Source organism: Onychomys torridus, chromosome 1 (assembly GCF_903995425.1).
Source record: "Onychomys torridus chromosome 1, mOncTor1.1, whole genome shotgun sequence".
NCBI classification, from domain to species: Eukaryota; Metazoa; Chordata; class Mammalia; order Rodentia; family Cricetidae; genus Onychomys; species Onychomys torridus.
The window spans coordinates 34,826,849-34,854,501 of NC_050443.1; the positions used below are offsets into that span (position 1 = coordinate 34,826,849).

At 41.0% G+C, this 27,653-nt stretch overlaps 1 protein-coding gene across 1 annotated transcript in view; it reads left to right on the plus strand.

The window, feature by feature from the left end:
- Positions 1–27,653, plus strand: part of Nell1 (neural EGFL like 1) — an 846,309-nt gene that overhangs the window by 231,552 nt on the left and 587,104 nt on the right. The window contains exons 6-9 of the mRNA XM_036206955.1: positions 6,822–6,894; positions 7,619–7,701; positions 17,864–17,998; positions 19,065–19,167. Of these exons, the coding sequence (XP_036062848.1) occupies positions 6,822–6,894; positions 7,619–7,701; positions 17,864–17,998; positions 19,065–19,167 (394 nt within the window). The remainder of the gene's footprint in view (positions 1–6,821; positions 6,895–7,618; positions 7,702–17,863; positions 17,999–19,064; positions 19,168–27,653) is intronic.

Sequence of the window (27,653 nt, forward strand, 5' to 3'; positions counted from 1 at the left end):
TTGATTTAATAATTTTTAGCATGGCAAATGTTTATCCTGCCATTGTATCATTTATCCTGTTATTGTCAGCTTGACACAATAGAGTCACCTGGGAAGAGGAAACTGCAGTTGAGGAATTGCCTCCATCTGATTGGCCCGTGGGCATGTCTGTGGGGCATTTTCTTAACCAAGAATTGATGTCAGAGGGTCCAGCTCATTGTGGGTGGTGCTATGCCTAGGCAGGTGGGCCTGGACTGTATAAGAAAAGCAGCTGAAGCCAGGCAGTGGTGGCGCACGCCTGTAATCCCAGTACTCGGGAGACAGAGGCAGGTGGATCTCTGTGAGTTGGAGGCCAGCCTGGTTTACAGAGCTAGTCCAGGACAGGCTCCAAAGCTACAGAGAAACCCTGTCTTGAAAAAAAAAAAAAAAAAGAAAAAGAAAAAGAAAAGAAAGAAAGAAAAGCAGCTGAGCAAGCCAGGGAAACAGCATTTCTCCATGGTCTTTATTTTAGTTCCTGCGTAGGGTTCCTGCCTTGGCTTCACTTCACTGTAACATATAAGCCAAATAACCCATTTTCTCCCCAAGGTGTTTGTGGTCTCTGTTTTGTCACCACAACAGAAAGGTAGGTCTGAAATTGGTGCCAGAGAGCAGGCTATTGCTGTGGTGGACCTGATCATGTGGGTTTGGGAAAGGATTGTAGAAGGCTTTTGATGCTTTGGGCTAGAAAATCTGTTGAGCAAATCTTGATAGCAAATCTATCAAGCTTAATAGGCTATTCTGTGGAAGCCTTATAGATAAGAATGCTGACATAAATGCAACAATGGAGGCCTGGCTTGTGAAATTGCAGAGGGACATTTGAGAGACCCTCATAGACTCTATCAGGGCTGTTTTTGTGTTAAGTTTGACTTAAGGAAAAGAGATCATCAGTTTGAGAAAAAGATAAGAAGGGGGCATAGGAGAGGTTCAATGGAAGAAAGGGAAGGTGACGAACCAGCCTGACTCCATCTTAGGCTTGAAAGTCATCTTATGGTAAAGACAAACTGTTCGTGATTAAACTTCTGTTTCTCAAGGATTGGGCTACACCCCACCTGTAGCCTTAACTACAAATAGTTCCGTACTGCCTCTTCTAGGAAATAGTAACCATGTCATTGCTTCAAGAAGTTATCATAACCATTTTGCAACCCTTCCTTTGTTTCAAAAGGTTGTTATGACTACCTTGTTGTGACTACCTGTTGTGATAACTATCTTGCTATGATCACCTTTCAACATGTCTTTGTTTCAGGAGGTCATTATGACTAACTTGTTATGGTTATGTTCTGCTCCTATAATCCCATCTATTTTGCATGCCAAATCCCACATTTGGAAACCTCCTACCTCTGAGCTTTAAAAACCTTGTCTTCTTCACATCCATGGCTGACCTATTCAACCTTATCTTAGCAGGGAGGCAGCTCATGTACAGAAATAAAAAATCTTGCTTTAATTAATTTGGCCATGATGATTTAGGTTGGTGATTTTTCTCTTCACTCTTTGGGATTAACAAAAAGGGAAATGATGTAATTATTTTCTAAGTAAAATATATTTAAAATGAGTGTTTATAAACTATAACCACAATAAATTTTGAAAGGAAAATATAGAGCCTCTGGATATGAAACCTTTGCTTTGTTGGGACAAAAGATGCTGGTTAACTGGGGCAGAAAAATCAGCTGTGACTATCTAGAGGTGAACATTCACTGAGTAGGAATCTTCTGAGAATTCCAGAGTATTTCTTCAAGGTCAGCACACAGGATGAGTAGTCAAGAGGGTCCAAGGCTGTATCACAAGCTGGCAGCTAAACTTGGTGATTTTGGTGGCATGAAAGCTGTCCAATTGAAGGGTCATGGAAAGCTGCTGAAGCTTGGTACTCTGAGGCAGCATTGGAATGTCTATGAAGAGAGGTCATCTTGGAAGGTACAACTCACTTGCAGTGGAGATACCAAGATTGAATGGATCTTGGAGAGAAACTGAGGCTTGTCACTATGAAAGCACAGGAAAGGCTATCAGTGAAGACAGAGCTTCACTTACAGTGGAGACCCTGGCGTATTGCTAATGACAAGACCATGGGACAATACCAAGGACAATATAGGTGTGGTGTGGAATCAACCTACAAGACAAACTGTGTATGCTATGGATGGCAGAACTGGAGAATCTGAGCTGCCAAGGCCCTTTGGAGGCCAGAAAATTGTGAGTGAGTTTCAGATGTCAGACATTGAAATACAGGATTCAGAGCTACAATGCTGGACTTTGGATTTTATTATGAATGCTTGTTTTTATGTCCCAGCTCTTCAATTTTGGAAGAAGGTATTTAGCTTATATTTTATTTTACCAAACTCTACAGCTAAGAGTCTTTGGTGTTTAAAAGTCATTGAACTTTTAAACTGATGAAATTTTTAAAGACTTGTGGGAATCTTGAAGTTGGACTGTGTTTTTACTGAGGATACACAAGAAAGAAGAGGTTGTAGTGTCATGGTGATATGTTTGTGTGTAAAGTTAAAAAGGCGTCAATTGTGCTGGTTAGTTTTCTTTATCTTGATACAAACTAGAGTCACCTGGGAAAATGCAATCTCAACTGAGGAATTACCTCTATCAAAATGTGCTGTTGGGCATGTATGTTAGACTTTTAAAATTTGCTTGCTAATTAATGTAGGATGGCCCAGTCCATGTGGGCTGTACCACTGCTATGCAGGTGGGTCTGGGTTATATGAGAAAGCAGGCTGAGCAAGATGGGGAAGTTGGCCAGGAAGAGGCTCTCCTCCATGGTCTATGCTTCAGTTCTTGCCTCCATTTTCCTGCTTTGGCTTCCCTTGTTGATGGACATTTAAGACAAATAAACCCTTCCCTCCTTCAGAATGTTTATCACAGCACCAAAAGCAAAGTAAGATAGTCTAGTCCCATGTCACCAATGTCTAGTCACTGCATGATCAGCATGGTGAGTCAATGCAAGAACTTCTGGTCCTATTTTGGGGGGGATGTGGGATACCGGCATTCCTTGGGCCCCAAGTATGTACATTTACACAAAGATTTCTGTCAGTTACACACACACACACACACACACACACACACACACACACACAGTATACTCACACTTCTGTGGGCACATTTACACACACACTTCTGTGTTGGGTTACAATTGCGTTTACAGCAACACTTTGGAGGGGTGCCTGCACATTTATATCTACATCTTTGTGGGCCACATGTACATTTATACCCATATTTCTGTCAGTTACACACACACATATACACACATTACTATGGTTCACATGCACATTCACATCCACTCTTTTGTGGCTTGTGCACACAATCACACCCACTCTTCTATGGGTTATGCACACAATCACACTCACTCTTCTGTGGGTTATGCACACAATCACACCCCCTCTTCTGTGGGTGGTGAACATTTACATCCACCTTTTTGTGAATTGCTGTTGGTATTGCTGTCCTGTCCCCAGCATTCTTTCAAGCCAGCATCGATTTGTATCCATTCTGCATCAAGTTAACACCTTGATTTATGTGGCAAGAACAAGTTTTCATGCCCACGTGTGGGCTGACCCCTGTGACTTTTTCTCAGAAAATATACCGAGTGCTTTGGGTTTTTGTGTTAATGAGCATTGGGAAGCTGTCAGCTCTTCTTTCAGTTCTTTTTCAAGTCAATATCATTGACCTTCACCTAATGATCTGTGACACACACACATGCACAACACACACACAGCACACACACAGCACACATACCACACACACATACACACACACACACACACACACACACACACACAGCACACACACAGCACACATACCACATACACATAACACACACACACACACACACACACACACACACACACACACACACACACACACGACAGAGATCAAAGTAGGAAAACCAGAAGCAAACAAGGGTAGTAGGAAGTGACTTGTAACTTATTTTTTAAATCCAAAATGAGTCAGGTCACTTCAAAGAAGGCCATGGAAGGCTATTATGCTCTAGATTGTTATTAGGCCAATAGATGTTTCATCTTTTCAAGGAAATTTTCCACTTTTGTGGGGAAGAGATAAGTTATATAAAACACATACATTTCTGAGAACTCTTCCCATGGGCTATTCAACCTCTTCTGACAGGAATGGATGGGCTGGTCCTCTCCTGGCACATGGGTGTCTTCTGCACACCTCTGTATCACCAAGATTGACTAGTACTCTTGGTTTGCCCGGGAGTTTCTTGGTTTTAGCAGTAAAATATCCCTTGTTATAGAAAACCTCTACAGATTGGGCAAACCAGGGTGGCTAGTTATTCTAAATCTATCTAGAATCTACTTGATTACATAGCTGTTTTATTTTTTGCAAAGAAATAAATTTAATATTATATTTTTGCTTTGTATTTTAAATTATATTTTTGTGCTCTCTACATATGAAATATTTTATAGATTTTAGTAAATGTACAACATAATAGGCTCTTTTTGAATTTTTATGTAAGTATCCTGTTGTGTTCATGTTTACCCCCTCTCCCCTATTGTCTCCCTACTGCTCTCTCTTCTCCCACAATTTTCCTTCTTTGCCACAGATGTAACCCTCTTCTGCTATTACATCTCTCTCCCTCACACACAGAGCTTCTGTACACATCAGAATGCTCAACACTTTGCTTTTACTTTCCTTCCCATTTTCCTTTGTTGTCCCATCCTCCACTGAGATTCTTTCTTCCTCCCTTACACTGTCCTGCTCAGGTTTCTTATAGACAGGTGTTTTCTAGCATGGCATTTAATTTTCTGTGGTGGTTTGTTCTTTAATGGAAATCAATAGTTTTGTCTATATAAGCATATATTTCAACACACACACTATATACATACATAAATCGAAAAGCAATTAAAAAATAAGAGATCTCATAGGTGACAGTGCAGATTCAGATGCCTGTTAAGTTGGCCCAAATCTTGTGTTAGGAGGATTGTTAACTTTTTGATGCAGCATCTCCATTCCAGACTGATGCTCATAGAAGGTGGTTCTCTTCTTGTGCAGTCCACATAGTAAGCTACAGTCAAGGTCTAGAACTTGGCTTCACCTGACTTCTAAGCATAGATTCTATCTATCTATCTATCTATCTATCTATCTATCTATCTATCTATCTATCTATCTATCTATGTTTTCAAGACAGGGTTTCTCTGTGTAACAGTTCTGAATGTTCTGGAACTCAGTCTTTGGCCCAGGCTGGGCTCCAGCTCAGAGAGATCTGCCTGCCTCTGCCTCCTGAGTGCTGGGTTTAAAAGTGTGCACCACCACTGTCTGACTGATTTTTTTTCTTTTCAAGTACCAATGTGTTTGAAAGTTTTCCTGCCTTTTGAAGCAATTGTTTGGCTCTGAAAGATGGAACATTTTTATATCTGAGAAAAGCTGATTCAGGTTGTGTTAATCACTGCCTGGGCTTATGAATTAATAGTGGGGAAAAGTGGCAGGTTCCTCTCCCATGGTGAAGCCAGCTCCCCTTGTGATCATAGGCACTGCTTCCTGCCCAAAGACAATGAGATTCAGAAAACTGCACAGTTGTGCTGTTGATCTGCCATGATCCTGTTATTTCTATTAACATTTCCAATTATATTTTATATTGGAAATAATAAGAGAGCAACACATGCTGACTGCTTGTTTAGAAGGCATGCACATAAATGTTAAATGTTAGTCTCTCTAAAGAGTTGCACACTATCTTAAGCCTATATTTTATTTATAGACGACACTCAATATTCTGAACCAGTGTCCGCATCTACCATCTGTTCTCTTCTATCTCTTCCAATCTAAGGGAAAAAATCCCCCTAAAAACAGAGTATTAAATTTAACTTTAAAAATCCCAAAGACAAGCCAATGTTTTTGTAGAGAGATCAGTCCCCGATGACTGTCTTAAATTTGCTCTTTTCTTCCAGACTGAACTGTAGTGTTAAAGCAGTTCTTTCTCCTCGGAGATGTTGATCAAGTTTTAAGACTCCAGAAGACTCAGTGTTGTTCAATTAGTTAAAGAGTGAAAATTGTTGCTTAGCTTTTCTTTGATGTCTCATTTTATTCCCTTAACTAAATGAGTCCACAGAACTGTTTATTGGAGTTGGGAGTATGGCTCTGTGGTATACTTGCCATGCAAACCTGTGGACTGGAGTTTGGAGCTCCAGCACCTAGTAAATGCTGAGTGGGAATGGACACCTACCTGTCATCCTATCACATAAGAGGCAGAGATGGAATGCCAAGAACCAGTTGGGTAGCTAGAGTAGCTAGAGGGCTCTAGGTTCAAGTGAGGAACCTGCCTCAATATATACCGATTGAATAAGATGCCTGACTACTACATTCATATGGACACACGTGCATGCACATATATCCTAACACTCGGGCCCACACTCATATAGACAGCATACATATATGCACACACACTATACACACACATGCAAAAATGAGAAATTTTTAATGTATTTATTCCCATTTAAAAAAATAAGCCTTGTAAATCATCATTAATCAATATTCCAGGTTGAGTAGGACATAAAGGAGTTTATATTCCACAGTGGCTTTTTGATAGTTTAATAGTTTAATGAGTGCAGATACTTCCTAATGTACCCTTGATGTTGTTCTTGCTGGTATTTACCAGAAGTTAACCATGGCCTTCTGAAGATGAATGTACAAATGATTTCTAGACAAGGGTAATTTGGATCAGTGGAATGGTCCTGGCCAAGCCTGACTTGCCTTTGGAGTGAACTAGTCTTGCTAAACACCATCTGGCCTGCATGGATGTGGACTGCGCAGGGCCCCTGGGAAATGTCATTCATTGTTACTTCTCTTTTCCTTGTCAGGGGATCATCCAAGATGGCAAGATCATCTTTATGCCAAATGGGTTCATCACACAGTGTCCCAACCTAAATCGCAGTAAGTTGCACTTAGGCATGTCTGAATGTAATATTATACAACTTGTTCCTAGTGTTGGACAAAAACATCTGGAAAGACACCCACAAATTATATAAGATTGACTTTGGAGAGGGTGGAAACAGTAAAAGGAGTATCTGTTGTAGGTATTACTGTGTCTTTCAAGCTTACAAAAAGATTTTGTGTTATTGACAAAATTACAGTCTGAGGGTAAGAAAGGATTAGACAATGAGTTCTGTACATTAGAACAAAAATACATTTAATATAATTATATAATATATGTTTAAAGTAAAAATAAGTATCTCACAAAACAATTTTTTAAATTTTTTTTACCTGAGTGTGAGTTACTTCTTGGAAGGTTTCCTCTTTTTGTCAGTCACCTTTCAATTCATATGAGGATTTAGTTTAAAAATCATGTTCTTTTCAGTTAACTGCCTATTCTTTTCCATTTTTTATTATTAATAAAAGTGAGGGAAACAGCATTAGGACCAGAAATCCCATCATTTCCCTCAAATTTTAATCCCAAGAAAGCAAACTCCGGAGTTGGGGATTTAGTTCAGTGGTAGAGTGCTTGCCTAGCAAGTGCAAGGCCCTGGGTTCGGTCCTCAGCTCTGGCAAAAAAAAAAAAAAAAAAGCAAACTCCTTGTATAGTTAAATAACTCATTTCAAGTTTCTCTTTCTTGTGTGAGCACATGATCAATACATACCTTCTGTTTTCTTTATTGAGCTTGTCCAACATGCAGTGATTTCCTGAGCCTGGTTCAAGGAATAATGGATTTGCAAGAGCTTTTGGCCAAGATGACTGCAAAAGTAGGTATCTAAATACATTGCGATGTTCTGTCTGTGTAGGTCCTGTCTAGAATTCAGAGTGACCTGTTTTAATGGAAACACTTTTAGCTTGGCATATGTAAAGTGCTACTACAAAATGTTTAATTTTTGCTTGAAATGGTACTACCTATAGTAAGCACAATGACTGAGGTCTTTGATAAGATTAGGCTGTATCACAATGCTTTTCTTGAGAAGTATTGGGAAGCAGAAAGCAGTCTATATCACTGTAAGTTCCTAAAAAAAAATTTACCCAGTGGCTACGAAGGCAGTAACAACGAGAGATGATATATGGGCAGAGTCACTGCAGCTAGTGAGCTAATGTATTCTGGATGTAAGAATAATTGATAATAATCAGGAGGGTAAAACAGCTATCGTGGGCAGATTTCTGTCATTGGAAGGCATTATATCAAGCTTCTAATATGTGGCTCATTTTCAGATCAGTTCTGAGTTAAGTGAAGGGGCAAAGATACCTTCAGTTGAATCATGCAGAATACGACTTCGTCATTCATCCAGCAGACATTGCGTATGGCTCTGGGATTTTCCTGGGACTCTGTTAGACACAAAGAGGCAATGATGAGCAACACAATCCCTCAAGAATGTTCATACTGAGTAGCTGAGACCCAAATGTAAACAATTAGGAGCTTTCATATATATTCATGAAGTGTGGCTTTACATGAAATGCCAAATCCTTGTGGAAAAGGGCACAGGAATGAAAACAAAACAAAACAGAAAATGCTGCTGTTGTGGCAGTGATCAGTCCTGGACGTGGACTCTGGCCTAGGGCAAAGGAAGAATTAGGTTGGGCCTAAGAGACATTATACTCTGCAAAAGTGAGAATTTTAATAATAGTGAAAATGATCCTTTAGTCCCATTCTACCTATGGCTGCTGGCCTCAGCTGTGGCAAGTGGAAATGTAGGGGGAGGTGGGTAAGTGATTGGGAGCCATAGATCATGCCACGGCTGACCACCTTTTTAGCTCACACTAGACTTTGGCCATGACATCTTCTTCAAGTTTGTGTGAGTGTGAGTGTGTGTGTGTGAGTGTGTGTGTGTGTGTGTGTGTGTGTGTGTGTGTGTGTGTGTATGTGTGTGTGTTTGTGTGTACATGTAGGTGGGTGCACCTGTTCCTAGGTGCTAAGGCCAGAAGTCAATATTGCTGTCTACTCAAGTATTTTCTCATCTTAGTTTTTGAGACAGAGTTTCTCTCTGTATCTGGAACTCACAACTGACTGTATTTGTTGGCCAATGAGCCCAAGAAATCCTCCTGTCTCTGCATTCCTATTATAAGCATGCCAGCACACATGGCTTTTTACCTGGGTAATGAGAATATGAAGTCAGGTCCCCAAGCTTGCACAGCAAACATGCAAGCCATCAAACTGTCTTCTCAGTGCCCCAAACTAAATCTTCTTTTATCTGGAAAAGAGAGACAGAATACTTTTTTGTAAAGAGCAAGATGGAGACTGAGGCTGGAGTCCTAAAGCATGAGCTTTTCACCTTGAGAGTGTGGAGGAAATTGGAATCGTGGGCAATTGTTCGCCATCCCAGCTTGTGGCACATAGAAGCTTTTATGTCCACATTGTCTGCAGCAGCGTGATCTCAATACTGGTAATTATATTTTAGCATGCTGGCAGATTTTAGAACAAGACACATGCCACTCAGCCTCAGGTGATGGCTGGCCTCCATTCACAGCTCCCGGTATGCACTTTTCTTTCCCATTCTCCCCCGTGCAGCAATGCCATTTTTTTGCTTTTGAGCTGTGCACTGTCTAGGAGCCACAATGAACTCTACCCTTCGAATATTATTATGTAAAATGGGCATTTGTGAAGTGGAAGACATTTAATTGTGGGAATTTGCAAGCTGAAAATGGTTTCATTCACCTTCCAAACCCACTCCCTTGGTGCTTTGCAGATTTATAAGTCTGTTCCTTCTAAACTAGGTAGATGTGTGATTCTGGAATGGAGTTCTTCCATTTCCACTGCATTGTTTGGACTCTATGGTAGTGTAGAATGGCAATAGGATATATATATATATATATATATATATATATATATATATATATATATATATATATATAGAGAGAGAGAGAGAGAGAGAGAGAGAGAGAGAGAGAGATAAATAGATATAGATAGTTATAGATATATGTATATCCCTTCCCACCTTAGTTTTTGAGACAGAGTTTCTCACTATACCTGGAGCTCACCAATTGACTGTATTGGTTGGCCAATGAGCTCCAGAAATCTTCCTGTCTCTGCATCCCCATAGCTGATATTATAAGCATGCCAGCACTCATGGCTTTTTACCTGGCAATGGAGACAGGAAGTCATGTCCTCAAGCTTGCACAGCAAACATGCAAGCCACTAAATTATCTTCCTTCACACACACACACACACACACACACACACAACTAGCTAATCATGGGCTTTGCCAGGCTAAGAGGCCTGTGTATATACTTGCTTTATTTAAAATATAATTATATATAACCTAAAATATAACCATTGAAAAGTGTGAAGACCATTCGTAGCTTACAGGCTGTATAAAAATAAATGGTAGACAAAATTTGCCCTGTGGAACTTAACCATTGGTATAGAAGAAATTGGAAACTCATTCATTAGCTAAACTTGTTTGGCAGTTTCTACGTGTTTGGTCCAGTGCTTATCTTTTATGTGTGCTAGCCCTTCAATTCTCCAAATAGTTCTGAGAGCTTAGTTTAATTTGTTAGCATACTTCACAGAGGAGAAGACTCTGTGTCAGAATGGGTAGGTAGCTCTTCCTGAGATAACGGAAGGCAGACCCAACACCAGAACTCAGGTTCTTGGATCTTGAAAGGCCAGCCATATCCAAGAAAGTTTATGGTTGGAGAAAAAAAAAGGATTGTAAAGAGAAACAAAATAAAATGTGAAGAGGGGAAGAGGTGGGTGTTAATAAGTGGAGATCAAGAGGATGGAGGCATCAGAAAGGAGAAGGAAGAGGAAATACAAAAGAGGCATGTCGCTGAGCCATGCCTAAGTTCTCAGATTTGCTGTAGGGGTGAATGTAGGGGTCTGCAGCTACCCAGTGCAGAGGAAGTCCAGGGCAGGAACAGGACCGTTCATCTCACCCTTTGCCTCTAAACTGCTTCGTTTCCGTCTTTGATCCCTGAGTCAACATTGCATATGTCGCGGCAAAGATGATGAGGACTCTTCTGTTTCTGTCACCTCACTTCACAGAATCACTCTCCCAGCCCATAGCAGGCCAGGTGAAGTCTGGGAGAAGAATTTTTCAAGGACAAATTTTTCTTCCTCTTGCCAGTGGTAGGGTCTGAACAAGAAGGTTTTTCTGTGCTGTGGGAGGCTTGCTCCTTCTGCACTATGTATAAGGCTTACTTCTTTTCCATTCACCATTCACCTTTTTTTTTTTTTTTTTTTTTTTTTTTTTGGTTTTTCGAGACATGGTTTCTCTGTGTAATTTTGGTGCCTGTCCTGGACCAGGGTGGCCTTGAACTCACAAAGATCTGCCTGCCTCTGCCCCCCTGTGTGCTGGGATTAAAGGCGTGTGCCACCACCGCCCGGCTTCATTCACCTTCAATGAGGGTATAGCCTTCTAGAGCCTTACCTGTGCACAGGAGCTTCTTTTAAGGGCCACATCTTAGACTATACTGTCTGTCTGTTGTACTTTCCCCCATGTCACCATCACGATGGGAGCCCAAAACCTCTGTACTTCAGCAGGATACAGGTGGGCCTTGGTGTTTGCTGGTCACATGGGATCCCTTCTGTCACTCTGCTTTGGCCTCTGTGACTTTCTTTTGAGCTACATCTGTGGTGACTTTTGAGATTTTTACTTATATGTTGCCTGCAGGATTTTAGTTCATTCAAGCAGAGAAGTCCTTTAGGGCCTCTGATCTACCATCTTGGTAGAAGCAAAACATCATTTATCCTTTTGGCAGATTGAGGGATATGGAGTCTGTAGATGTGAGGCCAAATGGAAGTTAAACACAGTTCCAAGATGCAAAGAGAATTTGATGGCATCAAGTCTACTTGGCATCAGCATTTATCTTCAATTAAATAAACCTAGTGTGACAAGTGTTAGTGGGTGGGATTGGAGCTAGGTTTGGGTTATCCAGCAGCTGTGATTAAGACACAGGTTTATCAGAGAGCCTAAGGCAGAGCTAGAGACGGGGATTTGGAATGCTAATGATCTGACCCTTTGCATTTGTTTTAGAATCCCTTTGACATTATTTTAGATGTTCCTAGTCTTGAACAAGCCATTGGACTTTTCTAGCTCTCAAATTCCCATCTGTAGAGATAATTATTCCCTATATCAGCCTATGAGCTTTGATGCAGGATAGAGGGTGCACATTCAGTGAGCACTGCTGTTATTCATACTAGTAAACCAGGAAGGACCAGTAGTCTCTAAGGAAATGCACACCTTCCTCAGTGGCTAGATATCTCAAATACTGATAGCATCTCCTAGATGCTGTCAGGACTTTCATCTGCAGCAGGAAGAGAGAGGACCTGAAAAGGCATTTTATATATGGGTTTTCATACCTGTGTTGTAGTGGAAACCTCAGAGTCCTTTTAGAGAGTAAGTCCAGGACATAGGTGGTGCCAATCCTTGGTCTGTGGTCCTGGGTTGTATAAGAAAGAAAACTGAGCAAGCCATGAGAACAAGCCAGTGAGCAATTCCCCATGGACTCTGTATCAGTTCCTTCCTTCAGGTTCCTGCTTTGAATTTGCCTAGGCTTTCCCTCCTAGTAGACAATAAATTGTAAGCTGATATAAAGCCTTCCTTCTCAAATTACTTTTGGTTGTAGTCTTTATCACAGCCTATGTAAAGTAACTAAACCATTGTCTGTCTGAGACTGACAAGTTCCTTTTATGGCTGTCTCCAGTTGCATCCATTTTTTTTTTTTTCTGCAAACAACATCACATCATTCTTCCTTATGGCTGAAGAGAATCTCATTGTATGTGTATACATATTTTGTTTATTCATTCCTCTGTTGCTGAGCATCTCAATTTGTTTTACAACTTAGCTTTGTGAACAATGGTGCAGTCAACACTGATGTGCAAGCATCTCTATGACATATTGTTCTGGGGTCTTTGGGTAAATTCTGAGAAGTGGCCTAGCTGGGTCACATAGTGGGTCTGTTTTGAGGAACTGATTTCGATCGTGTCTGGTCTGGTGTATATTCCTACTCAGTGTACAGGGTTCCTTTTGGCCTCACCTGCAGAGGCAGTTGCTTTTATTTGTTTTCTTGCTGACTGCAATTCTGACAGTGGTGAGATGGAATCTTGGTGTGGTTTCTCTTCACATTTCTTAGATGGCTAATGTCTTAGTTTTGTTTCTTGCTGCTGTGATAAGAGACCCTGACAAAAGCAACTTAAGGGAGATAGGATTTATTTGGCTCTTTGTTCCAAGTTACAGTTCATCCTTAACAGGGAAGTCAAGGCACCAGGGACTTGAAGCAACTAGTCAGATTATAGCCAGTCAAGAGCAGAGAGCCATGAATGGATGGCTGCATGCTTATGCTCAGTGCTTTGCATTTAGCTTGGTGTCCAGCACATGCAATGGTGCTGCCCACATTCAGGGTGGTATTTTTGCACCCCAGTTAACCAAATTAGGGAAATCCATCATAGGCATGCCTACAGGCAAACCTAATGTAGACAAATCCTCACTGAGACTCTCTTTCCAGGAAAGTCTCAGTTATGATAAGTTGACAATTAAAAGCAACCCTCACAATGAGGGCAAACATTTCTCATATGCACATTGGCCATTTCTTCTTCATCCCTTGAGAACTGCCTTTTCCTTTCATTAAGCCTGTTTGTTGGTGTTTCTGACGTTTAGTTTTTGGAGTTCTGTGATACTGAATTCGAAGATATTAATCAGAGCTGCTAGATTATCCAAGACTTGGAATTCCGTTTTTATGTTACATTTATTTGCCTGTTTATGTTTGCATGCACACATGTGCACATAGCACAATGTACATGTGTTGATTCAATAACCGCCTCCATGACTCAGTTCCCTCCTTCCATCATGTGTTTTCTGTGATGGAAGTCAGTTCTTTACGCTTGGCAACAAGTAGCTTTACTTGTTGTAACAACCTGCCAGTTCCTAGACTTGGAATTTCTTGATTACTTTTGTTGAAATCTCTGAAATCTGTGTGAACAAATCAAGTCCCAGTGAGAGTGTCAGTTCAAGCTGTGACATACTTAATTTTGAGAACTTTCTTGTTTTGAGGAACTTGGTGATGATTTTTCAATTAAGACTGAAGGTTTAACAATGATTTACATTTTCTCCCATTCACATAATAAACACCAAAATAGTACTTCAAAGCGAAAAGGCAATCTATTGTAGGACTAATGTACTCCTATCCATTCATTGACCTCTTTTTGTGAAAAGCCCTCCACTGTCTGTCTTCCAGTGTGTTGAGCTAGGAATAAATGATTCAGTTCGTGGTTGCTTGGATAAGTGCAAGAACAAGGGTAAAGCACAACAGAGATGCAGACCTAAACCGTCCTGTTTGGGATCTCAGGCATTCTCAGAGAGAGACAGTTGTGTAGAAATAGTTTTTGAAAGGAATCTGTATAAATTCAGCATGATTCCACCAATGTTAGAAAATGCAATTCATTTTTTTTTCTCAGAGCTGTTTTTCTCCTTTATCGTTGTTGTAGGATTTAGCAGAGGAAAAGAAGGCAAGATTACATATTAAATGCCTTTGAAAAATTAGATTTTTTTTTTTACCTTAGTGTCCCATTGCCTTTGTTATCTGTCTGTTACACTCTCTTTATTATAGAGATTAGGTCTTCTCTGTGTTGCTAGAAGGAGCTAAACACATTAAAAGTTAAAAGAAAGTTCAGACAGGAAAACAAAACGCACCACATTAAAAGTGGAGCTTTCTTAGGGCCAGGGTCTCACAGAGGGATGTAGCTCATCTTTGTTGGATGGGCACTTGTCATCACTAAGGCTGACCTCAGGGAAGCTCCTAGAGTGTCACCGAACTTTAGTAGGTGGAGCTCCCTCTCAGGTCATGGGGTCTTGAAGGAGTTTCCTTCTTGGAGTCACATTGACAGTAGAGTTGTTGCAGATTTGTAGAGTGAGGCACACACTTGCTATCAAGGTTGCAGGCACCCTTTGGAGGCACTTTAAGCAGGCACATCTAGCTCACCTGTTTTTGTTCAAGCCTAGCTTACACAGGAACTATTGGGGCTAATAGACAGAATAAAGATAATGAGTGATGAGCTGTCATTTTATTATCTTTGATGTCATGTACCTTGGTTATTTAACCTCAGCAAACTCTTGAAGTATGTTTTATCTGTGCTACCTAAAGAATTCCCAAAGATCTTAATTATCACAGATTCTAGAAACTCTATAATTAGACTGGAGCTTTAAATGAAACACACCACTTTGGAAGATCATACATATTAGAAGGACCTGTAGGGAGCTCAAAGCAAGTCTGGTAGTTCTCCAGGGTGAATGTGAACCATGCAGGTAGTTGAGGGGCCTGCTTTCTCTGTGCTTTGCCACCTCATTATAGTAGGCAACAAGGACACATTCCTTTGAGAAATTTCAAGTGCTTGGAGGCAAAGGGTTAAGGAAATGGCCACAAGTAACTATACCATCAGTTATAATCACACAAGGAGTCTCTTTCAGAGAATAGTGCTGTTTAGAGGCACAGGAGAGAACATAAGACTGACTTTTGGCTGTTAATAGTTGTTGAGGTTGTGCATAATCTTCTTCAGTGGCCTAGCACTGATAAGCTGCTCTTGCACCAGTTAAATCCCACCCATACTTGAGTAAGAAACTACCATTAAACTCAGTGGGTCACACTCAAAAAGAAGACATGGAAATAGGAGGGCATCTTTTTGAGAAGAAAGGTTTCTGAGGGGCAGAGGGCAGTGAGGGAGGAGAATGGAGTGTGTGTGAAAATGACTTAAATACATTATCTAAATGCATGAAACTGTCACACAATGAAAATATTGATAAAAGAAAGATGGTGGGTATGGTGATATTTTATTTATGCTCTAACAAATAAAGCTTGCCTGGGGATCAAAGGAAAAAGCCAGCCACTATATTAAATATAGAAGTCAGGCTGTGGTAGCACATGCCTTTAATCTGAGCATTTGGGAGGCAGAGATTGATTCATCTCTGTGAGTTCAAGGCCACACTGGGAACAGAGCCAGGCATGGTAACACATGCTTTTAATCCCAGCACTAGTTAACCATAGAGGTCTGGAGGTCTGTACAGACAGATAGGAAGTGCTAGAGCTGGGCAGAAAGAAGAAGTGATGTAGCTAGGTGGAGAGAGGAAGTAAGATGACAGGACACAGAAAGATATATAGGCTTGAATATATAGGAAGTAGCTCTCTCTTGGGCTGAGGATTTCCTGCTGGTAAGAACCTGTCTCTTGGCTTGTTCTATTCCTTTGATCTCTCAGTTTTCACCCCAATATCTGACTCTGGGTTATTTATTTTTTTTTATTAATAAGACCATTTAGCAAATCATGTTACAGGTAGTACTTGTTGTTTCCCAAGCTTGCTATTATACCTAAGATATTGGCTTGAAATAGTCATTGTTGGATCAAAGGATGCTCTGGACTCTAGGGGGAATACACACAAGGCATTGGAAGCACAGGGTGATTGAGAAGGTAAAGAGAAACTAAGAATTGGTACTTATGCTCATGATGGCACTCTTTATATGAAGGAAACTGGGGGTGGGGAAGCTGTCAGTCTTCTGTATGGATGTCACATTGGACACCTCACACTAAATTGCTGCACTCAAGTTTTTATTACTTTTCTTTTTTTGTGGTGCCAGGGATGAACCCAGGCTTCCACATGCCAGGCAGGTGCTTTACCACTGAGCTACACTTCGACTCTATGCTGTGCTTGAAAGAAAACTAGAGTAGGCTGGACCAAGAAAGAGAATTAGAGCCATATGTAGAGGAGCTGTTAAGGGAACCCAGTGGTGCCGAGTGTGGCGAAAGGCAGGGTGAGGCCAAGAGGACCTCAGATATCTGAAGTTAAGACTTGCTAAGGATGTGATCAAGGAAAAACAATCCAGCAGGGAAAAGAGAGAAAGATTTCTTATTCCAGACTAAGAAGATTGTTATAAGAGCTTACCCCTGGCAATAATCACTCTCATGGCTTCCTTGTGAAGATGGCTAAGCTTTTTATTCCCCTTGAACTTATAGATTAAGACTGTGGTTAAAAGCAATGGTGTGTGTGTGTGTGTGTAGGCCAGGAGCTGGTGCCAGTGTCTACCTCAACTACTTTCCCCTTATTATTGAGATAGAGTCTCCCCTTGAATCTGGAGCCCTGTGATTCAGCTAGTTTGACTGGCTAATGAACTTCAGAGGAGGTCTGGCTGTCTTCATCTCCCTCACACCAAGGTTACAGACAACTGTTATACCCAGCTTTGACCTGGGAGCTTGGGATGGAACTCGTGTCCTCACTCTTGCCTGCGAGGACTTTACCTACTGAGCCATCTCTGGTCCTCTCCCACAAACCAACCAAGAAGCAAGCAAGCAAGCAAGCAAGCAAGCAAGCTAGCAAGCAAGCAAATAAACAACAACTCCTAATCTCAGTTAGGGGTTTTCTTATCTATCCTGCTCTTCCTCTGAATGCTCAGATGAAAACCTGGGCATTCTGTTTGAGGACATTGATTTGGGGAGATACTGGATGCTCCAATAGCTTTCCTGTCTTGTTGCAAGTCTCCCAAATTTTCACTTGAGAGGAAGCTATAACTTCCTTCTTGCAAACTGCACAGAGAGGATGGTGGGAGACAGATGCAAGTGCATTGGGCTTCCCAATTAGATCTCTGCTCAACATCCTAATTAGTTCCCAGGAATGCTCTCATTGCCAGCACATCTGTGTGCATTTGTGCTGTAAGCACACGCTGTCATGAATACCCACGAGGCTCCAGAGACACCATTTAATGTCTCATTTGATGTTCATTAGACCACGGGAGACAACATGTCTTCAGTTTAGTATGATTTTTACCTGTGTGAAAACCAGAAAACTGATTGTGCTAAGAATCAGGAAACTACCCAGCGATTTCTTTTCTCTCAGCTCAGATTTCCCCCCATTCCCACCCCCACTCCCTTATTACTATTGGCTTTGCTGGGACAATACAGTTGAGTCACACAAATTACATTCACTAAATCTTTTCTGCAGCTGAATTATGCAGAGACAAGACTTGGTCAGCTGGAAAACTGCCATTGCGAGAAGACCTGCCAAGTGAGTGGGCTGCTCTACAGGGACCAAGACTCCTGGGTGGACGGTGACAATTGCAGGAACTGCACGTGCAAAGTAAGCCCTGGCTGAGTTAAGACTCAGGCTCACTGGTTAAAGCCCCTGGCTAAGGTCGAGACTGGTAGGAGTGCAGCAGGCTACTCAGCACATAATGCTGCTTCCGTTACACATACTCCCCTTTAATGACCCCAACAATTTCCACATGCTTCCAAATGAAAATCTGCTTCTTCGTTATTTACTCTTTGATCTAATGTTCTCCTTAAGCCACTTACTATGTGGAGTTTGAGAATTGGCTGTGGAGAGAGGCAGAGAACCCTTTATTTCCAGACCTATTGGAGCTCTATTCTCTTTTCAGAGGACACGTTTTAAGCTTTAATTTTATTGTTTTTAATCATGTGTACTCATGCATGTCTCTGTGTGAGTGTGTTGAGTTTGGAGTTACAGGTGGTTAAGAGCTGCCCACCATGGATGCTGGGAACTGAACTCAGATCCTCTGAAAGGGAAGTTTTCACTCTAAAGTGCTGAGCAACCTCTCCAGCCCACACCATATACGTTTAACATTTGAATCAGTCTCTCAATGTTTGTATTGTATTTTTGCAAGATGTCTAGGTCTGTTCTCAAGAACTGAATGCAGACAATGCTCCCTCCATGCTTTACAGAATATCCACCATCTGTAGAGACTTCTTTAGTTTCAGAAAAGAGGCCGCTCCTGAATTAGTATGTAAACCCTGTCTACTTGAAATTACTCGATAAATATCTGAAGAATGCATTGTTTGTCCAGAAAAACACAAAATGGATTGTTAGAGCCCTAAAAATGATTGACAGGGTCTACTAAAGGTGTTATTTATGTCTTATAGAAATAGTCTTTTTGTTTTCAGCCTAATCTACTTAGTCCACATGGGCAGGTGGATGAAGGCAGTGATGTTTATCTGAAAAGTAATTGAGGTGACACAGGTTCATTTGGGCTGCAGAGAATACTTTATTTGTGGCTGTGGAGGGGCCTGGGGATTCCCTACACTGCCCTGTCTCCCTGAGATTCTAGAGATGAGAGGTGAAGTTCCTCTGAAACAGACTTGTTCAGAGGACACCTCAGAGACCTCTTTCTCTGTCTTTCCCTGCTCAGAGTGGCACTGTGGAGTGCCGAAGGATGTCCTGTCCCCCGCTCAACTGTTCCCCAGACTCGCTTCCTGTGCACATTTCTGGCCAGTGTTGTAAAGTTTGCAGACGTAAGTATTCACCTAGGGTCAGTGTGGTCCTCTGTGCTCTTACAGTTACGCATTTCCCTCTGTTTTCAGAATACAACTAACATTTATGCATTGGAACATTGGCAGGTGATCTGATACTGGGTGGGAAGGGCTTTGTATTTTAATTCCTTTCACTGCAGCAGACTTTGTTACAGGCTCCCCCTCTTCAGAAACACCACCCCATCTACCTTAATTACTGTCTGTCATTGGTTGCTTTTTACTCTTTGGTTCTTTAGCTATTTGCTCTTGCAGGGGTGGGAGGGTGGGGGCTGCCACCCAGCTACCAAATAAATACACACATGGGGATTTTTTCTTACTTATAAATGCCTCAGCTTGGCTTATTTCTAACTAGCTTCTCTGAAATTATCCTGTCTATCTTTTGCCTCTGGGCTTTTACTTTTCTCTGTTTCTGTATGGATTTTTCTTTCTTTCTTACTGTGTTGCTGGCTGTGTAGCTGGGTGGCTGGCCCCTTGAGTCCCCCTCCTTCTCTAGCTCCTTGATCTTCTTCTTCTTAGATTTCTCCTCTCATTTATTCTCTCTGCCTACCATCCTCATCTATCTTTTCCTGCCAAGCCATTGGCCATTTAGCTCTTTATTAGACCAATCAGGTGTTTTAGACAGGCAGAGTAACACAGCTCCACAGAGTAAAACAAATGCAACATGAAAGTATGCAACACATTTTTTGCATCATTAAAACAAATGTTCCACAGTGTAAACAAATACAACACATCTTAAAATAATATTCTACATTTCCCCCTTTTATCTAAATAAACTTGAAAGATTTTAGCCTAGAAAAACTGTATACAACAAAAATAGTTATCAAGTAAGAATTGTATTTACATTATTCAGTCCATTTTTATTTAGCAAATTCAGAGAAAACACTCTGTTATCTGTCCTATCTTGGTGATTCCAAAGTTTTATACCTAATTTACTTTCTATCATAATTAAGGAAACATACAACTCTAACTATTTAGTCTTTAAGTCTATCAAAGACTCCAGAAGGAATTCATATTACTTAACAACAGAAACATTTTGTTGCCTGGATAGTCACCTGAAGTTCTTTTGCAAAGTTGGGGCATCCATCTTTAGTCTACAGACCCAGAATATCTGGCAGACTTTTCAGTGAAGCAGGATATTTGAAGGACTTCCCTGCCTTGTTTTGGCGAAGTTTGTCAGTTGCTTTCCTGTGTGTCCTGCAGAATGTCTTGGCAGACTGTTCTGTGAAGCAGGAACCCCAAAGGACTGTCCTCCTTTTTTTTGGCAAAGTTCAGTACTCACTGTCCTGTGGGTCCTGCATGTCCATAGCACACTGTCCAGCAGTCAAGGCAATAGCAGTTTCTTGCCCAAATGACTAATTTTGCCACAAAAAAAGAAAACTCCTATGGAATTTCTTTGATGCCAATAATCCTTTTATGAAGTAAATTTGTATTGCCAGGAGCAAGTGTGTCTCATTGTCATGAAAAACCTTAGGTTAACAAAACATTTTAAATGCCATATTCAATAGATCTTTGAAGTGTTTGAAGACCATTTATCTATCTAAAATGCACCTGTTTAATCATGAAAACATACTTAATGTGACTACAAGTTTGATTATTATAGATTAACTACTACCTCATTTCTTATTTACACATTGCATTTTTAAATGACCTGCAAAAGTGCAATACCCCAAACAAGAGTAGAAAGATATATACAGTGTAACAAAATTAACTTTAAATTTGAATCAATATCTTAAAATTTATGCCAATGCAAAATATCTGAGATGAATAATTTTCTTGTTATCCTATATTCCTGTATTCCCCTAAATTATAATAAACATCCCTAGCCCATCAGAGCTTTCTATACTCAAACTCTTAGAAATGTGATTGTCGTTTTCTTTAGACTGCTTCCTGTTGTCTGTGGGTGAAGCATCTTTAGGAGTCTTCAAGAAAAACCGAAATAATAGCTAAGTCCTAGGAAGATTTTTATTGAAAGATATCACATGTCAAGTTTCAGGAGGTCTCCCTTGATCAAATCTTATCCATATTATTCCTGAACGAATCTACAGCCTCTTGTCTCCTGTGGGAACAAAAGCAAAATCCCCTCTCCAAAGTATTTTTTATTTCCTTTTGACAAATACATTTGACTTCTTTTCTAAAGTTATGATAGCCATAAAATAGGTTGGTTCAATTTTGCAATCTAGTTCACAATCCCATGTCTCCCAACAGATGTCTCTTGCCCATCATAAATCAAAAAATTTAAAAAAATCAACACAATACTATAAAGGATCTAGACTCTATGTTCTTTTTCCATTTTTTGTGACTTTTTCTTTTATATTATTTTACTATCTATCTAAAGACTTTACTATTTTTAAAACTATTTATTTCTTCCTGTGACTGTCTATATCCATTTTCTTTTCTTTCTTAAGCCTATACACATTGTAAAAAACACTGGAACCTGATTAGAGGTTTTTGTTTTTGATTTTTGTTTTCCATCTGGACCTCTTTTACTCTGTATCTTTTAGCTTTTTATGATGGTGAGAGCAAACTTTAAACTGCTAAGCTACGCTATGCCCTTTGTGTGGCTCTATCAGTTGGCTCTGCCTGCTTCTCAGGTCGGGAATCCAAGCCTAAAGTCCACAGTCAAGTCGGAGGTGTGTGATCGGGAACTGCATTCACCCTACCTAGGAAGCTGGCACCTGTGTTACCACAAGCAGTTTTTACTTAGCTTGCCATTTCTTTCTTTCTTTCTTTTTTTTTTTTAATGAATTTATTTCTATTTTATGTACCTTGGTGTTTTTGCCATTGGTGTCAGGTCCCCTGAAACTGGAGTTACAGACAGTTGTGAGCTGTCATATGGGTGCTGGGAATTGAACCTGGGTCCTCTGGAAGAACAGCCAGTGCTCTTAACCACTGAGCCATCTCTCCAGCCCCTAGCTTGCCATTTCTATTTAGTGTTCCCTGCCATCTGAACAGCAAAGCCTCTTAGAGGAGTCTTAAAGGAGTTGTGTCCTTTCTTCTTGTTTTTTTTTTTTTTTTCTTTTTCAGCTTTCTCAGACCCTACATGGAAATTCAAGCCCCATGTTGGGCACCAAAATATAATTGATTGCGTTTTCCTCTTTTGTTCTTTGGCTCTTTGCCAAATGAGTTTGAGGCTTGCTTGGGCTACATGAGACTGCCTCAAATATGACAACAACAAAACACCCCCCACTAGAAAAGCAGGAAAGCAAGCAAACAAATGGAACCTGTATATCCTGCTTTGCTGACTTGACCATTATCACATAAATGTGTCTGCACACTTTTAAAGACTATGAATCTTATTTTACTGGATTTCAGCTTCCCATTCTTTAACTGTTATATGAATATTTCTCAGTTATCGAAGTCTATGTTGTTTCACATTTTTATCTTTTATAAAGGACTCTATGATAATGTCCTTCATGCAGATACATATTTTTGATTATTTTGAATCTTCATAATATAAGATTGTCTAAAGCAGAAAGATTGGGCCCCAAACTGGCACCTTCAGGACCCCTTTGCATTTGTTTGTTTGTTTATTTATTTATTTATTTATTTTCTTATTTATGCATATGTGTGTTTGTGTATGTAGGTACATGGGGGAGTCAGAGGACAACTTGTGGCTGTCAGTTCTTCCCTGTAGTGTGTGTCCAGGAAATGAGATCATAACCCTTGGCAGTAGGTGCTGTTACCTGCTGAGCCATCTTGCTGGCCCTTGAGGCCTTGGTGACATATAATTAGTTCTTCCTATTGTATATGAGGGGAGTGGCCATTTTTCTGTATTATAGTTAATTTAAGAATTGTCAAGTTAGGAGACAATCCCAGAAAGTTTCCCACTTTCCCCAAGATGCTGAAGCACAACCTGAAGTTAATGGCAGAATTTTGTATCTATATGGAGTTCAGATCGAGTTGGTTAAGTAAAAGTCATTTTCTCAGTGACTCTGATGACACTTTGATATTCTCAGAGATGAAATAAGTGGGAATACAAATAAAACAAATTAACATTTACTATACCTCTACAGTTAAAAGGTTGAGAATATCTGGCTGGAAAGACCTTTTATTTCTTACTAATTTTAAAATAGAAACCTCTGTAAAGTAGTTTAGGGTTTGGGTGTCTGGAATAATTGTGAAAGAACCTTCTTTACATTCAAGAGGCTCCTACTGCAGTGCCGTGTGCACACATGCGTGTTTAAGGAAAACTTCACAGATCACAACTTAGCAGAGTATTTAGGAATGAGTAGGAGTTTTTTTAGGTGGCCATGAGAGAAAGAACATACTTATCAGAGGGGAATGCATATGTTAAATTATGACATTAAATGCAGCATTGGTATTTTTAATTTCAAAATGAAGGTGTTTTTTATGTGGAAGTGTGTAAGCTGTGTGGATGGCTCGGTGATTAAAAGCATTGACTGTTCTTGTAGAGGACTTGGGTTTGGTTTCCAGCATCCGCATGGCAGCTCACAATTGCCTACAACGTCCAGGGGATGAGATGCCCTCTTGCCTCCTAGGACACCAACATGCATGTGGTATACCCATGTTTGATGTGGGTATCTTGCCTAGAGAGGGGGTGTTTAGAAGCTCGGTGAATTTATTTATTGAGGAAAGGAGACTCCTTGAGTGTTTAGCTCTTCTGATCTGCTGCTTTTAAAATATAAAGCCAAGTGCCATCTCTGACATTCAAAGTCACATAACCTTACACAGGTGAACACATTTAACTTTTTAAAAATGAAGTTTTCAAGCAGGGCCATGGCACACTCAGAGAGGTGATTTAAGAAAGGGAACTGTCTTAACAGAGCTGGAGGCAGTGGCCAAGCATGGGACTTGGGCATATTCCACATAGAGGCGATGAAGCACCTCTGCCTGGGTAAAGGAAGAGAAGGGATGACTGTGAGTGACAGTGACAGGACCTGGCATACTAAGCATGGCGTTGTGTGAGCATCTGCGAGAGAGCAGGTGCCACGTTTTGAACAAGAGCCCACAGGAGACAAGCAATGTGAAGCAGAGACAGGACAGAGGGAAGGAAGAGTTTGGTGTGGGGCTTGCATGAGTGATGCCTTCTGTTTGATATCTGTGAGTTGGAGATGTTTTAGTGACACCCAGTTCAACATGGGTGTCTTGCTCAGAGAGGGGGTGAATTCATTTAAACTATAACACCGAGTGCTGCCTTTGGCATTCAAAGTCACCAAGTGCCCAGGGGTGGCTGACATGTGTGAGGGAATGGATATTGGAATGTGGACAGAGTAACCACATGTGCACATCTGCCAGGGCCATGAAAAGCAGTACCTGTCAATTGTTCATTCAGTGTGCACCCAAGTGGCAAAAGTGTCTAGCACTTGCACTCAAGAAACCAAGGTCAAATCTGAAGGGCTGGATGTCTGTGGGTGCAAAAAGAACAATAAACTGTCTCTAAATCCCCAGAATGCTTGTTTCAGACACCATGAGGAAGTGTGTGCTGGGCCAGATTTCAATTTCATGGTTGGACACTGTAAAATACTCTACTTTGCATGTCCCTGGTGTGACTCCAAGGACTCCAGGTATCTGTTTACATTTCTGCCCACACTGAAAGCTGTAGGAATGAATTCTCCAGTGCCCAGCCAAAGGAGCAGGGCCCGACTCACCTTATGTTTGAATTTCCTTGGACATCAAAAATAAGGATTTGGCTACAGATCAAGAGGTTGGATAATGAGGACTGATGTTAGACATAAGGAGGGTAATGCCTGGGAAGGAAGGGGCACTTTCAGAGGAATGGGAAAGAACATGAAAGCTAGGGGAGTTTCCAATCCTAAAAGTTGTCTGAGGTTATTTCATGGACACCTGGCATCCATGTACTTTTTTGCACCTTGCCACAGCTGCAAGTGAAGACATACAGACACGGGCTGGTATCATCCCCCACCCCAAAGCTTCCTATGGTGTGAAGGCATAAAATTCATCAGACATTTTTTTTTATACCAGCATGATGCATGCAGGATGTGTCCCTGAATGTAGTATAAACAGTAAGGCATTTTTATCTCCAGGTAGGAGTTCTGGATGAGCCTGCCAGAGAAGAAAGGAGCCAGCCAAATGTTTCAAGACAGGGTAGTAAGCATGTTAATACCACCATGGAGTGGCAAGGGGCCAAAAGAAAAGAAAAGGAGAATTTCTGCATTTCCCAGCCCAAGCCAAGAAACAGATGGCAGCATTGACAGGAGTGCACTTAGCAGAACTGTCACCCTGGAACCAGCCACCTTGCCAAATTGGCAGCTGCTGTGTTTAGGAGTAGGGGAATTTATCACACAGGAATCCCAGGGCCTTGAAGATGCGTTCTTCCTATGTAAGTCAATTGGAGGTACCCAGAATGTCATTAGGGGCAATGAGTTACAGTCATGGATATCTCTAGAACACTGAGGCATAAAGGACAGTCAGAGATAAGTGTTTTTTTAAGTGAAGGAAGAAGGAAAGAATCATGTAGGGAATTGTATTGTTTCTCTCTTTTGCTATTATTATTGGTGCTGCGTTTGTTCGGAAACGTTTGCATATTTGAAGCTAATTGGAGTAGCAGAAATAAATCATAGCAGGTAATCAAGAGATTTGTCAGGTTTTGCTACTCAGTAGAGCTCATTAGTTTTCAACAGTGTTTATTATTTTTAGTCAACAATAAGTCCAGAGAGGTGCTGAATTTGAGGTGGGATTCACAATCATGCACACACAGTCTTGACTCTCATGGAGACGACAGCAGCAAGCTGTAAAATTAAGTGTATAGCTAAGATACAGTGTGATGTATGGACATATGCTCTGTTTGGGATTGGTCCAAAGAACAATAGAAGCACAAAGTAGGAAAGTGAATCAGGGTTCAGACTCAAGAACAATTTCTTGGAGCTGGAGAGATGGCTTAGTTGGTGAAGTGCCTGCTTTGCAAGAATGAGCAACTGAGTTCGGATCCCCAGAGCCCAAGTAAAAAGTTGGACATAGTGGCATGACCCAGCTATGTGTGTACCTAGAGACAAGAAGATTCCTGAAACTCGTTGGCTAGCCAACCTAGCTAAACTGATGATGCTCATGTTCATAGAAAGACAGTTTCAAAAGACAAAGGTGGAGGGCAACAGAGGAAAGACACTTGATATTGCCCTTGGGCCATGCACAAAAGTGGACCTCACTCTGTACCCAAACAAAACACAGACAAGATACACACACACACACACACACACACACACACACACACACACACACACACTCTAGCTTCTTAAGAGAAACCAGGAAAATCCTGAAATGGATGAGTATATATATTGAGAGCATAGAAATGGATGGCTATATGTGGGGAGGGTGGATACAGGGGCATATATGATTGAAAGAGTGGAAATGGATAAGTATATATGTTGGGAGAGAAGAAATGATGGATATATATATATATATATATATATATATATATATATATATATATATATGATGCAAATGGATGGGTAAACATCTTGAAAGGGTGAAAATTCATACATATATTGGAGGGTAGAAATGTATAGCTGTGTGTGTTAGAAGGGTGGAATGGATGGGTCTATGTTAAAAAGATGAACAGGGATGGGTCTAGTGTTGGGATGGTGTGCTGGATGGTTTTATGTTAACTTGGCACAATTTAGAGGAGGGAACCTAGATTGAGAAAATGCCCCCAAAGATTGCGGTGTAGGCATGTCTGTAGGACATTTTCTTGATTATTAATAGATATGGGAGGGCTCAGCCTACTGTGAGTGGTTGCCACCTCTGGCTGGTGATCTTGGGTGCTATAAGAAAACTGGGTGAGCAAGCTATTTTGAGTTGAGAATCTGTGTTTCTGGTTTTCTGGGGCTGAAGGATCAGCTGTGATTAACAAGATACCAGAGCCACTGAAGTAAAACCTTTGCTTTACTGGGACAATTGATGCTGGTCAGCAGGAATTGGGAAATTAGTAGTGATTAAGAAGAGACCAGTATCACTGAGGTGAAATCTTCTGGGAAGTGGTTCCTCAGGGTCGGCACACAGAAGCTGTGTTCCAGAAGTGGCCAAGATTGTACATCATACTGGTAACCAAACTTGGTTATGTGCAAGAGCCACCCAGGTGGTACTGGTTTTGGAGGCATGAAGGGTTCATGGAAAGCATCTGAAGTTTGGTACTGTGAGAGGCTAGGAGAAGCCACTAGAGAAGGTGAGGTCTCAGTGGTAGTTGAAGCCCCAGAATTGAAGGGGTCATGAAGAGAAGTTGAGGGTTGGCACCATGAAGAGAGCCTAGGAGAGGTGCAGCCCAGTTGCAGCAGAAGACCCCAGCATTTTCAAGTTGCCAGTACCCTGGAATGACCATCAAGAATAGCAGCAGAGACGGAGTGGAGCCACCCAAAGCCTGGATGTCTGTGTGTGCTACAGAAGGCGAGTCAAAGAAGTGAGCCAAGCCCTTTGGAGGAGCCTGGAAGGTCATGATTGAATCCCAGATAGTGGACATTGAGTTTCTAGAAAGGCGTCGCAGATAAGCGCACAGT